General features: G+C 41.8%; 1 protein-coding gene across 1 annotated transcript in view; it reads left to right on the forward strand.

Annotated features, from left to right (window-relative positions):
* Positions 1–12,439, forward strand: part of LOC142194071 (epidermal growth factor receptor kinase substrate 8-like protein 3) — a 28,559-nt gene extending 16,120 nt beyond the window's left edge. Inside the window, exons 12-18 of the mRNA XM_075263097.1 lie at positions 1,844–1,943; positions 2,664–2,737; positions 2,960–3,050; positions 6,360–6,458; positions 7,604–7,692; positions 10,968–11,100; positions 12,434–12,439. Coding sequence (XP_075119198.1) covers positions 1,844–1,943; positions 2,664–2,737; positions 2,960–3,050; positions 6,360–6,458; positions 7,604–7,692; positions 10,968–11,100; positions 12,434–12,439 — 592 coding nt within the window. The remainder of the gene's footprint in view (positions 1–1,843; positions 1,944–2,663; positions 2,738–2,959; positions 3,051–6,359; positions 6,459–7,603; positions 7,693–10,967; positions 11,101–12,433) is intronic.
* The last annotated feature ends 602 nt before the right edge of the window (positions 12,440–13,041 follow it).

Raw genomic sequence — 13,041 nt, forward strand, 5'->3', positions numbered from 1 at the left:
ACGTGCCAGGTGCTTCCATTCATTTCTATGGGAGCGTGCTGTTCGGAACGGCTGATCCGAACAGTGTTCGCTCATCTCTAGTGGTGGACACTAAGCTCCTGTTGTGTAGAAACCTGAGCGGCCCACAATATTTAAGTAACCAGCATCTGCCATTATAGTATGGTGGATGTCAGGAAGTAGTTAAAGGGGTTGGGCAACCAAAGACACTTATCCTTTATTCAAAGAATAAGGTACATGTGTCTGATTGAGATGGGTCCAACTGCTGGAACCCCTAATGATGGAGAGTATGAGATGCTGATGTATACAGGGTTCCCAGAGATTCCCATCCTAGCAACCTCATAGAAGTGAATGGAGCACAGATCACACAAGTACACCAGTGCTTCATTCAACTTCTGTCCCCTATTGTGATTGTTGGGGAACACATCAGTCAAGCTCCCTGGAGATCTCACTCTTGGGTCAGGTGACCCAGGGCCGGCTCCAGGTTTTTATGGGCCCTTGGGCGACAGAGCCTCAGTGGGCCCCCTTGTAAAGGAGGTGGGGGAGTCGAGACACTGTGCGTTGCAGATGAAGCGAGTGACGTCATGCAGGAGTGTGGCGTCACCAACGCCATACCTCCCAATCTTTTAAAGAGTAGAAAGAGGGGCAAAATGTGCGGCGTGCTCTGCGCGCCGCTGCAAATTTAGCTCCACCCACTTTTATGTTGATTCCACCCATTCTCATTCATTATGTGCTCCCACACAGTATAATCCTCCTACAGTCACCTGTAAATTATATGCCCCCCCTCCATCTCTCCCCCAGTTTCATATACACCCTTCCTCTGCCCCCAGTTTCATGTCCCCCCTCCATCTCTGTCCCCAGTTTCATCACGTTCTCCCCCTTCATCTGCCCACAGTTTCATGTCCCCCGTCTCTGCCCCAGTGTCATGCCGTTCCCCCCCTCCCCTTCATTTGCCCCTTCAGTTTCATTGGGCCCCCTCCATCTCTGTCCCCAGTTCCATGCCGTTCTCTCCCCACCCCCTCCATCTGCCCCAGTGTCATGCTGTTCTCCCCCCCCTCCATCTGCCCCAGTGTCATGCTGTTCCCCCCTCCCCTTCATTTGCCCCCCAGTTTCTTTGGGCCCCCTCCATCTTTGTCCCCAGTTTCATGCCGTTCTCTCCCCACCCCCTTCATGTTCTCCAGTGTCATGCCGTTCCCCCCCTCCCCTTCATTTGCCCCCCAGTTTCATGGGCCCCCTTCATTATGTTTCACCTTAATATGTAATACAAAACAAACACTTACACTCACCTTCTATCACTCACCTTCCCTCGTTCCCCCGACGCTCCTCTCTCTCTCTCCCTCCAATCACATACGCGATGCAGGAGCTGTGAGATCAGCTCCTGCTTAGCTCCGGCCCGGCTTGCGTGTGTAGGCGTGATGCGATGACGTCATCGCGCCTACACACGCAAGCCGGGCCGGAGCTTTAAAGCAGGAGCTGATCTCGCAGCTCCTGCATCGCGTATGTATTCCAGCTCATCGGCGGACGGACGCCGATGAGCTGAAATTGTGACAGGCAAGTGCCGGGGGGCCCCCAGAGGCTCTGTGGGCCCCAGCACTTGCCCGACTATGCCGTGCGCTAACGCCGGCCCTGAGGTGACCCCTTATGATGACAGCTGGGTTGGTTTTGAAGGATCAAAGGCTTGACATACAATTACTTCTATTACAGGCTGTGCTAGGCGTCTGTGATAGAAGCTTTGGTATTTTTCAATACACTGTAATGCATTAACATTGCATTGTATTGAATTAATGATCAGTAAATAAGATATGCCCTTTATATTTTTGCTCACTATCATATATTTACATTCTAGAGAAGACTGGCCCAATGGAAAGGATGTACCCCCATATGTACCAACTTTCTCTGATGGGTGGTTTCCGCCATCAACTCCATTCAGTAATGGCCAACTAGAGGTATGCAAATTTGTAAAATAATGCCACTTCACTGGTCGTTACTTATATACTGCTCATGCTATATAACCTTTAAAAACAATTTAATGCTAGCTTGCAAAAACAAACATTAAATACAGTAAGGCCGGGGGCCCATGTTGCATAGATGCTGTGGCAAAAACTGTTGTATTTTAGAATCACTGCAAAGTGGAATCGATTCTAGTGAATCCCATCCGCACATTACAGAAAAACACCCGCAGCGGAAATGTTGTGATTTCCAAAATCACTGCAGTTTTGGAAATCGCAGTATGTCAATTATACCTATGGAAGCACTGGCAGTCTTTTTTTGGGGTTGCATAAATTATCCTACACTTAAAATAATAAATTGATCATATATAAAGATATATAAGGTGTCATACTCGTGGCCATAGGGGTCCGTGGATGAATGTAGTCTGGGCAGGAGACTTTCTTAACATTTAATTTTCTCATACAATTTTTCATACTTCCCAACCTTCAGAGGACAAAAAAAGAAACAAAATGGCACGCTATGTGCACTGTGTCAAATTTAGCATCACCCACTTCTAAATTGACTCCACCCATTCCCATCTATTTTTCTTTGTGCTCCCTATACAGTATAATGCTCCCTAATATTATATGCCCATATATTATAACATTTTTCTCAATTTGACCCCACAGTATAAAGTTTCTCTCCTGCTGCACCCACAGTTTAATGTCCCATTCCAGTTGCGCCAGTTTAATGTCCTCTACTTTCTGAATGACAGACAGACATTTATGGGGCAGATTCTCCTTTATTTACTGTATGCAATATAAAGCTCCTGGTGTGCAGCCACTAGTGCAGAGACATGTAAACTAAAAGTAGAACATGGAGATGAGAGAACTGCTAGAACTTGCAGCATGCAAGCCACATAATGGCCAGATATATTGTTACTCACCATGTACACACTGTACTATTGGTTTATACAAAGTTTCTGTAAAAGTAAAGTACTCATTCCTGATAGAGACACAATCATCTTTTACAGAAACTCCCAGCCAGATCAAATGAAAGTTGCTTATGACTTTGAAGCCAGAAATGAGCGTGAACTATCAGTGAAGACAGGAGACAGTGTAAAGGTAAGAAAAGTTCATTAAACATATGTGACTGGTCATAAAATGTGTTGAATATATATGTGTTACTTTTGACTTCCTCTCCCTGATGTGTACGATTATCCCCTGACCCTGGTCTATACTCTCTCACTCTGCCAAATCAGTATCCCTGCGCTATGCTGAGGAGGCCCAATAGGCCGAAACAGCACTGTCCATATCTGGGAATCTGTTCCTTTTGGAATAGAAATACTAATTTTGCAATTAAATCTGCATCATGATAGTAGACTTTTTAACTTAATCAATGCATGATGTTAAGGATGCTGCCCTCTAGAGGGCGGCATACAGAGTGCACTGTTCTCCTAATTACATCCTGGAGAATAGATTTGCATATTTTTTACCCAGAGGGCAAGGCTTATAGAAGTGTATGCATAGAAATCAGAAAGGAGGTGAAAGAATTTTATCCAATTTCGGGTGACCTTTGGCTTCCGGTTGCAGCTACAACCACTATAGTTATGCCAGTGTTCCCAATTCAATACAAAGTAGCTCATGTATAGAATATATACTGTTGGTGCAAAGCAGATAATGTGAATCCTTATTCAAGTCAAGGTGTAATTTACCACCTTCATACTTTAACAACTTTTAAAGGTTTCGAGGATCAGGATTTCGTTGATCTATTTTCGGGATATATCATTCATATCAGAATTGGAGGGGTCTGCCTCACACTTTGTTTGAAGGAGCTATAGGACAAATACCAGCACTGTATCCTCTTTTTTGTAGTCATTCACACTGTAAATCAATTCATTTTGGTGAAAGCTCTAATTCCCTTTGTAGTCACTATATTGAAGAGAATGCAGTGGTCGTTTAATGATGGATAAAAGCAGGCTCAAGTATGACAAACAGAGAGGCAGAGAAAGCAAGATTTCAGCTAAAAAAAATTCAGAATGCTTGTTTCAGAGGATCCTACTCTTCGACTCAGGAGAGTCACCAAGTCCACTATGACACCCCAGGAAATGATGCCAACACCCTGGAATGCAACTGGGACAACAGGGGAAGCATGCCTGGGGGCATCTAACAAGCCCAAGTCACTGTATTACATCAGGATCCCTGTTTTTTCCCATAGGAATGCATTGACCAGCGTTGATTGGCCGAATACCATACAGAGTACAGCATTCGGCCAATCAACGCTGGTTCTGTCGGAGGTTCGTATGTGAGGAGGCGGAGTCTAATATCGGACCAGAATGGAGACTGCTGTGGACCGATCTTAGACTCCTCCGGCAGAACTAGCGTTGATTGGACGAATGCTGTACTCTGTATGGCATTCGGCCAATCAACGCTGGTCAATGCATTCCTATGCCGAGATGTAGCAGAGCTGGCCATGCGCTCAGCTAGACTACTCCGAAGATGCAGCCGAGCTCAGAGCATGGCCAGCACTGCTACACCGGAGATGAACCAGAGCTGGCCGTGCATTCAGCTCAGCTACTCCGCAGAGCTCAGCACACACACCAGAGATGCAGTAGATCTGAGTGTGCGCTGAACCCTGCTGCATCTCAGATGTAGCAGTGCTGAGTGTGCAGCAGGGTTCAACGCACACTCAGCACTGCTACATCTGAGATGCAGCAGAGCTGAGTGTGCAGCAGGGTTCAGTGCACACTCAGCACTGCTACATCTGAGATGTAGCAGAGCTGAGTGTGCACACATAGCATAGCATACACACAGCAGGGTTACCACAGTAGGAGTACTGTACACACACACACACACACACACACACAGCCCTGCTACATCACACATAGCAAAGTTGCTACAGTGGGAGCTCCAAACACACAGCTCTGCTACATCAAATGTAGTATGGACACTGCAGGGTTACCACAGTAGGAGTACCGTGCACACACAGCTCTACTACATCACACATAGCATGCACATAGCAGGGCTACCTCAGTAGCAGCCTTGTACACACACAGCACTGCTACATCACACACCACCATTACCACAGTAGGATTCTCGCACACATACAGCTCTGCTACATCACACAGCATGGTTACCACAGTAGAATCCTTGCACACACACAGCTCTACTACACCACACAGCAGGGTTACCACAGTAGACCAGATAGAGCCCCAAAGAGCTGGGTGAGTAACATTCCCCCCTAAATAAAGGTAATCCCTAGCTAACCCTGCCTATAGATCTATCCCTGTCTCACAGTCACATAGTTCACCGTCTCAAATTAACCGAATGTTAAATCCACTGTTCGTCTAAATTGGAGGTCACCTGATTTAGCCAGCCAATTTCTTTTTCCGATTTTTTTTTTCTTCCGATGCCTCCGTTGTCGTAGTTCCTTTCCCACCTCCCCTGCACAGTTATTGGTGCAAAAAAAGCTCCAGGAAAGGTGGGAGGGGATACAAATTTTTACTGTGTTTGCCTCGTGGTATTCGATTGGAATCGAATACCTCGAACGGCCTGATATTCGATCGAATATCTATTCGATCGAACAGTGTTCGCTCATCTCTAATTGTAATACATTGCAAAATACCGTTATTTGTATGTCAGGCTGCATAAAGCTGCCTGCCAACATCCGCCATACCGTTACGCCAGATGTTGAGAAAGGGATAATTAAATAATTTACATCAGCCTCTTAAAGAGAATCTTTCACAAACTGCAAGAACTCTTTGCATTGTTCAATAGACACCTGTTCACTGATTCCAGCTCAGTTGGAATTTTTTCTCTAGCCCCTACCATTCCAGAGCAACCAGTGCAGTTAGTTTCAGCACAATTATGTTCTCTGTTGTCAGGTGGGTGACTCTTGGCTGGAGCAGAAAGAAAGGGACCACCCACCTGACTGTAGAGAGCCTAATTAAATAAAACAGCAATGATTGTTCAGAAATCGTAGGAGCTAGAGAAAAAATTCCAACTACACCAGAAATAATGGACCTGCACCTATTGAAAGATACACAGAGTTGAAGTTGATGGATTAGTAAAAAGTCCTCTTTAACTCTGATCCACCAGGTATAGTATAAGATACAAGATTCGTTTAATTTCAGGTTCAGGTGGCTCGATCACAAAATTTGTTTCAGGTCAAACAAGTTTGATATGAACCACAGCTTATATTGGCTTAAAGTATATTGTATAACACTATCAGGGCACCACTTATATGTCTAATTTTTAGCTCTGTAAGACAAACAGCCTAAATTATCTCAAGTGAAGTGGCATGTATATCTATGGGAAAACTGATGGCATGCAGTGGATACAAACTCTTTTTTTGACAGAATCTGCATGTGAAATTTATAGACCAAGGAAAAGCATATTCATTTTTAATATGTTTTATGTTGTTATTTCCCTTAGGTTCTAGATCAGACTCGGCAATGGTGGATGGTTGAGAACATTCAGGGGCAAAGAGGATTTGTTCCAAATAACATATTGGAGAGCGCAAATAATAACAAGGTAAATTAATATATTAAAGAAAGCAAACTATAAGCTCACTTGCAGACAACCATGTTTTAGGTCGTCTTACAGCTGAGGTCACACATTTTGCTGCAAATTTTACTGTATTTTTTTTTTTTTTTTTAGCCAAAGCCATGTGTGGCTGTAACAGATGGGAGAAGTATATTTCCAGTTTTTAAACTTCATTTGACAAACACATCAAGTTTATGCAAAGTCTCAGTATTTACAGTGTTGACCCTTATTTTTAACCACTTCAGTACCGGGCCAATTTGTGGTCCATGACCAGACACATTTTAGGTTTATTTTGTATGTGCGTTTTTGAGGGCTGTAACATTTTTCTCATATGTCTCATTCAACTAATTATTGCGTCTTTTTTCGGGGACACATAGGGCTTTATTTTTATCTTGTTTTTATTTTTGAAAGTGTTTTAATTTTTTTATATCCGTGAAAATATAAACAAAATAGGAGGGAAATCGTGTCCGATTTTCACTTTTCTTTTTTTTAATTTAATATCACAAAGTGCTGCTGAAAAACTTTATAAAATAGTTTTTCCTCTCCATTATGGTCATTTTTATTTTATATGGTGTCATCGGGGGTGGGGCTATAACCTTTAATAGCGGTGTTTTATTGGCGTATTATTTTATTTTATTTTTTTAATTATTTTATTTACATTTTTATAAAACTTTTCTAGAAGTTTTTTTTTTTTCAGATTCTGTTCCAATAAGGTCATAAGAGACCTTTGGGGACATCTGATCACTTTTTTTTTTTTTGTATTAGAGACTGATTTCCCCTGCAACTGGGGCTGGTACATTTAGTCCCAGTTGCTGGAGGAATACAGCCTCCTGCATATTGTATACACTGCTTACAGAGCTGATCTGGGTCCTGTAGGACCCAGCAGCTCTTGCAAGACGCTGACACCGACTGACCGATGGGTCAGAGGGCGGACACATCATGGCGGCGCCCATAGCTGTGTATACAGCACTCACTGAGATTTAGGGAATTTTCTGGCCATAGACTCTAATTTTCAGTTTTGTTCCCCGAGTTACCACTTTTGCCTTGCGACATTGTGATCCATCATTCTGGCAAATGCATTGTGCATCACTCAGTTGCTTCTGTCCAATAACAAATTTGTTTTTCTTTCACAGCAGGTTCAAATAAAAGAAGTAAACTTGCAGGAAAGCTCAACACCAGAGGAAGTGACTAAATGGCTAAAGGATAAAGGTTTCTCAAGGATGTAGGTTAACACTTTTTTCTAACCATATTGTCATAAAATTCGATATCGGGATGACAAGGAATAAAAATGCTTCAGTAATTGTACATAAAAACTAAAGCCCCTTGTAGACGACCATGGTCAAGATTATCTGGGAAAAAACATGGATAGCACACTGACCCATTAATTTCTATAGGCTCATGTACATGATTTCCACATATCAGTGTGCGGGCTGTGAATCCGCGATGCAAAATATAAAGCAGGCCTGTATTCTGTTATATCAGATTTGTCCATAGAAGCCTATGAGAGACTAAAAACCAAGGATCCAAGGATAGCACATGTATGTACTCCATGTGTCATCATTGTGCTGTCTGTATTTGTGGATGGATTAGGGACATCATTAGATGTCTTCTGTGTTTTTATTGCGGATCCGCAAACTCGGATCACACACTGATGACACACTTTCCGCTAAAAAGGAACATGGATTGCTAGTTTGGAAAGATTTGCACTTTTCTGTGTTTTGGGCCCACTCCTAATTTTTATTTACAAATACTAATGAAACATAATGACCAGATACTGAATATGTTAAAGTAACCTCAGGGAAATTCAGATGGGGTCTCCCAAAGCTACTTACAGACTTACAAAACACACCTAAATGTATCACTGCAAGTCTGTATTGTCTGCAAAGTTTGAAAGCCACAGGTAAAACCTGCAGAAATAACTGTTTAAAGGGGCTCTATTACTGGGAAAAAGACATTTTTAATTAATCACATCCTTGCAAAGCCTTTAGAAAGTCTATTCCACACGTAGCTTTAGTATGTAGATTGCCTCAGTGGTTTCTGAATAAGTCCGTTTTTATTCATATGCTAATTAGACTGGTGCACGATACATTGTGCACCTCTTTGCTATTGTTGGTAGATTTGTTTTAAATCTCATCCTCTATGTTGATACTGTAGATCACAGCAGGTTAGTCAATAATCCACTGTGATTACTCTCTCTGTGTCTCTGGCTTTGCAGTCATAATAGCAAGAAATCGAGTTTTAAGGTAAAGACTCACGTAGCACCCCGCAGCAAAAAAGCACTGCAGGAAAAACCGTAGTCGCAAGCAATGTTTTTTTTACAGAAAATCCTTAGAGGTTTCCTTTGCAGAATTTCTGCTATAACTATAACTATAGGGAAACTGCCACCGTTTCTGTAGGTATAATTAACATGATGCGATTTCCAAAATAACAACAGTTTTGGAAATTGCAGCGTTCCCTGCAATGTGTAGATGAGATTGAGCATTTTTTTTCCACAAGCATTTCCATGCAAACAGTGGCATTTACGCCACACGAAGCCCCAGCCTTAAGGAGACAAAATGGTTATTGAAAAATAAATTTAAGCAAGGCAGAGTCAAGGGGATAAGTACAATACAAAAGAGAGGATATTGCCAGTGAAATAAATTATGTGACCGGGTCTGGACATTTTAGATGAGTGAAATAAAAAAAGAGGGGGGACAAACCAAAATCTTGACATTTCTGAAGAGCAAAACTAAGGTCTATACATTTACAGTCCTATGAAAAAGTTTGGGCACCCCTATTAATCTTAATCATTTTTAGTTCTAAATATTTTGGTGTTTGCAACAGCCATTTCAGTTTGATATATCTAATAACTGATGGACACAGTAATATTTCAGGATTGAAATGAGGTTTATTGTACTAACAGAAAATGCGCAATATGCATTAAACCAAAATTTGACCGGTGCAAAAATATGGGCACCTCAACAGAAAAGTGACATTAATATTTAGTACATCCTCCTTTTGCAAAGATAACAGCCTCTAGTCGCTTCCTGTAGCTTTTAATCAGTTCCTGGATCCTGGATGAAGGTATTTTGGACCATTTCTTTCTACAAAACAATTCAAGTTCAGTTAAGTTTGATGGTCGCCGAACATGGACAGCCCGCTCTCAAATGATCTGAAAACAAAGATTGTTCAACATAGTTGTTCAGGGGAAGGATACAAAACGTTGTCTCAGAGATTTAACCTGTCAGTTTCCACTGTGAGGAACATAGTAAGGAAATGGAAGACCACAGGGACAGTTCTTGTTAAGCCCAGAAGTGGCAGGCCAAGAAAAATATCAGAAAGGCAGAGAAGAAGAATGGTCAGAACAGTCAAGGACAATCCACAGACCACCTCCAAAGAGCTGCAGCATCATCTTGCTGCAGATGGTGTCACTGTGCATCGGTCAACTATACAGCGCACTTTGCACAAATAGAAGCTGTATGGGAGAGTGATGAGAAAGAAGCCGTTTCTGCACGTACGCCACAAATAGAGTTGCCTGAGGTATGAAAAAGCACATTTGGACAAGGCAGCTTCATTTTGGAAACAAAAATTGAGTTGTTTGGTTATAAAAAAAGGCGTTATGCATGGCGTCCAAAAAGAAACAGCATTCCAAGAAAAACACATGCTACCCACTGTAAAATTTGGTGGAGGTTCCATCATGCTTTGGGGCTGTGTGGCCAATGCCGGCATCGGGAATCTTGTTAAAGTTGAGAGTCGCATGGATTCCACTCAGTATCAGCAGATTCTTGAGAATAATGTTCAAGAATCAGTGACGAAGTTGAAGTTACGCCGGGGATGGATATTTCAGCAAGACAATGATCCAAAACACCGCTCCAAATCCTCAGGCATTCATGCAGAGGAACAATTACAATGTTCTGGAATGGCCATCCCAGTCCCCAGACCTGAATATCATTGAACATCTGTGGGATGATTTGAAGCGGGCTGTCCATGCTCGGCGACCATCTAACTTAACTGAACTTGAATTGTTTGTCCAAAATACCTTTATCCAGGATCCAGGAACTGATTAAAAGCTACAGGAAGCGACTAGAGGCTGTTATCTTTGCAAAATGAGGATCTACTAAATATTAATGTCACTTTTCTGTTGAGGTGCCCATACTTTTGCACCGGTCAAATTTTGGTTTAATGCATATTGCACATTTTCTGTTAGTACAATAAACCTCATTTCAATCCTGAAATATTACTGTGTCCATCAGTTATTAGATATATCAAACTGAAATGGCTGTTGCAAATACCAAAATTTTTAGAACTAAAAATGATTAAGATTAATAGGGGTGCCCAAACTTTTTCATAGGACTGTATGTAGAGTGACTTTCTGAAGGGGGAATGGATGAAGAGGAAAGGAAGTCGTAGAAGACAGCCAAACATTTCATTACATATTTTTACTAGTTAGACAAGTTGAATGTTTGTTTACAAATTGAGAAAAAAAAAATCCTTCCTGTTCTAATTTTTATTGAGCAGTACTGTAAAGTGCCTTGGAGTTCTAAGAGGGAATCAGCTATTGGATTTGACTCAGGAAGACCTGAAAGCAGTATGTCCTGAAGAGTGTGCTCGTGTATATTCTGAACTCAGCGGAGTAAGAGCTTCCTTAGGGGTGAGATTTTGAAAACTTTTTTTTTTACTTTGCTTTATATAGGAGATATAGTTGTGTCATGGGGTAGGGCAAGAAGGTCTTATGTCGGGTAGTAGTGACATTCCTTTTTATTTGTAAAAAAAAATTAAAAAAAATTAAACATTGTGGTCCCCATGGGATCATAAAAGACCTTTAGGGGCAACTTTATTGCTGATTTTCCCTGTAAATGGAGCTGACATATTAGCCCCAGTTAAGGGGGCCACACGGTGGCTCAGTGGTTAGCACTGCAGCCTTGCAGCGCTGGGTCCTGGTGTTCAAATCCCACCAAGGACAAAAAAAACCATCTGCAAGGAGTTTGTATGTTCTCCCCGTGTTTGCATGGATTTCCATCCCGTATTCCAACAAGACATACTGATAGGGAAAAATGTACATTGTGAGCCCTATGTGGGGCTCACAATCTACATAAAAAAAAAAATAATAATAATAATAAAAAAAAAATATTAGCCCCAGTTATAGGGAAAATACTGATAAGAAGAATCAAAAATAGAGGGCACTCACCACATAGCTGGATACTTTTTGCTTAAAAATTCAGTCCTTTATTTTGACATGTTAAAAGCAGCTCCTGGGAGGGAGTAAAATACAGATCGGCATTGGGGCAACAGCCGTTTCACGCTGCATGTTTAGGCTTGAGAAATTGCTAGTGGTAGCGTGAAACGGCTGTTGCCTCGATGCCGATGTGTATTTTACTCCCTCCATTTTTGATTCTTCTTCTGGTTGCACTGTTATACTACTACCTGTTGGAGTTGAGCACTATTGCATATGCAGAACTGCTTACTATTATTCTATCGTGGGATATTCGGTTATACAGAAGAAAATATGACTGGTGAATTTATGTGAGGAAGAGGTAGTGCCATCCTTGTTTTTCCTTACTAAATGTTGAAATACTGTTAAGACCCCGCAGCTTACTGGTGTCTCGCAATTGACTGCTGAGATCAAAGCAGGAGGCAAAATGGAGGCTTCCTGATCTGTATACAGTGTGTGTGTGTGTGTGTGTGTGTGTGTACACAGAAGTCAAGCTGGCACCGACAGCCATCTCACTATGCCTGTCACAGTACAATCTCCATGCAGCTGCAGACGCTGCAAAAATGTACCTGTACATCCCTGCAGTTACTGTAAGTGCGGAAAGCCCAGCCATTATTACCTGTCAATTAGGGAAACTTTAACATCAATTGTTCAGAATCTCTGACTGATCATAGCAAAATCTATCATACTGTATACTATTAGTTATCATTCTATTAGGATGTATGACAAATCTACAATTATTTTAAATATCTTTTTTTTTTATTCTGTTTAGATATGAAAGCCCAACCAGGAAGTTCCTATCAAATATTTGCAATTAAAGCGTGGTGGAAATCCTATCAGACAATTATGATTAGTATAATTTATTGCTGATTTATACTTGCCATCTCAATTCAATAAATTATTTTAACTACAATAGTCTGATCATTTTGGTGTCCATAAAATCTGCAAATATGCTTGTAAAAACTTTACTCTTAAAACCTTATATCAAATGCCGCTAAGTGCCACTATTTTGGGGCAATTTATATTTTTAAAAAAGTTAAAACCGCAAGTTAGCACCTACACATTTGATGCCTATTATGGCTCTCTTTGTGGACTACACTTTTAGATTGAGATTTCCACACATATTCCCAAGCGTCCTGGATTCGGCGAGACAGTCCTGGATTCCAGGTCCTGTCCCACGGTCCTGGTCGGCAGGAGGTATGTACTGGATTCAACTCATCTGCGTGAGGTGAGGACACAGATGAGTTGCATACAGTGGTGAAGCAGGAACGGACAGCTACTGCCTCACCATTGTGCCCCTTATGAGCTCTAGGAGCTGTAGGCACGATGTGATGATGTCAGTCCCCTGAACACTCTGGGAAAAGAGACTGCAGACTGTGC

Source organism: Leptodactylus fuscus, chromosome 2 (assembly GCF_031893055.1).
Source record: "Leptodactylus fuscus isolate aLepFus1 chromosome 2, aLepFus1.hap2, whole genome shotgun sequence".
Lineage (NCBI taxonomy): Eukaryota > Metazoa > Chordata > Amphibia > Anura > Leptodactylidae > Leptodactylus > Leptodactylus fuscus.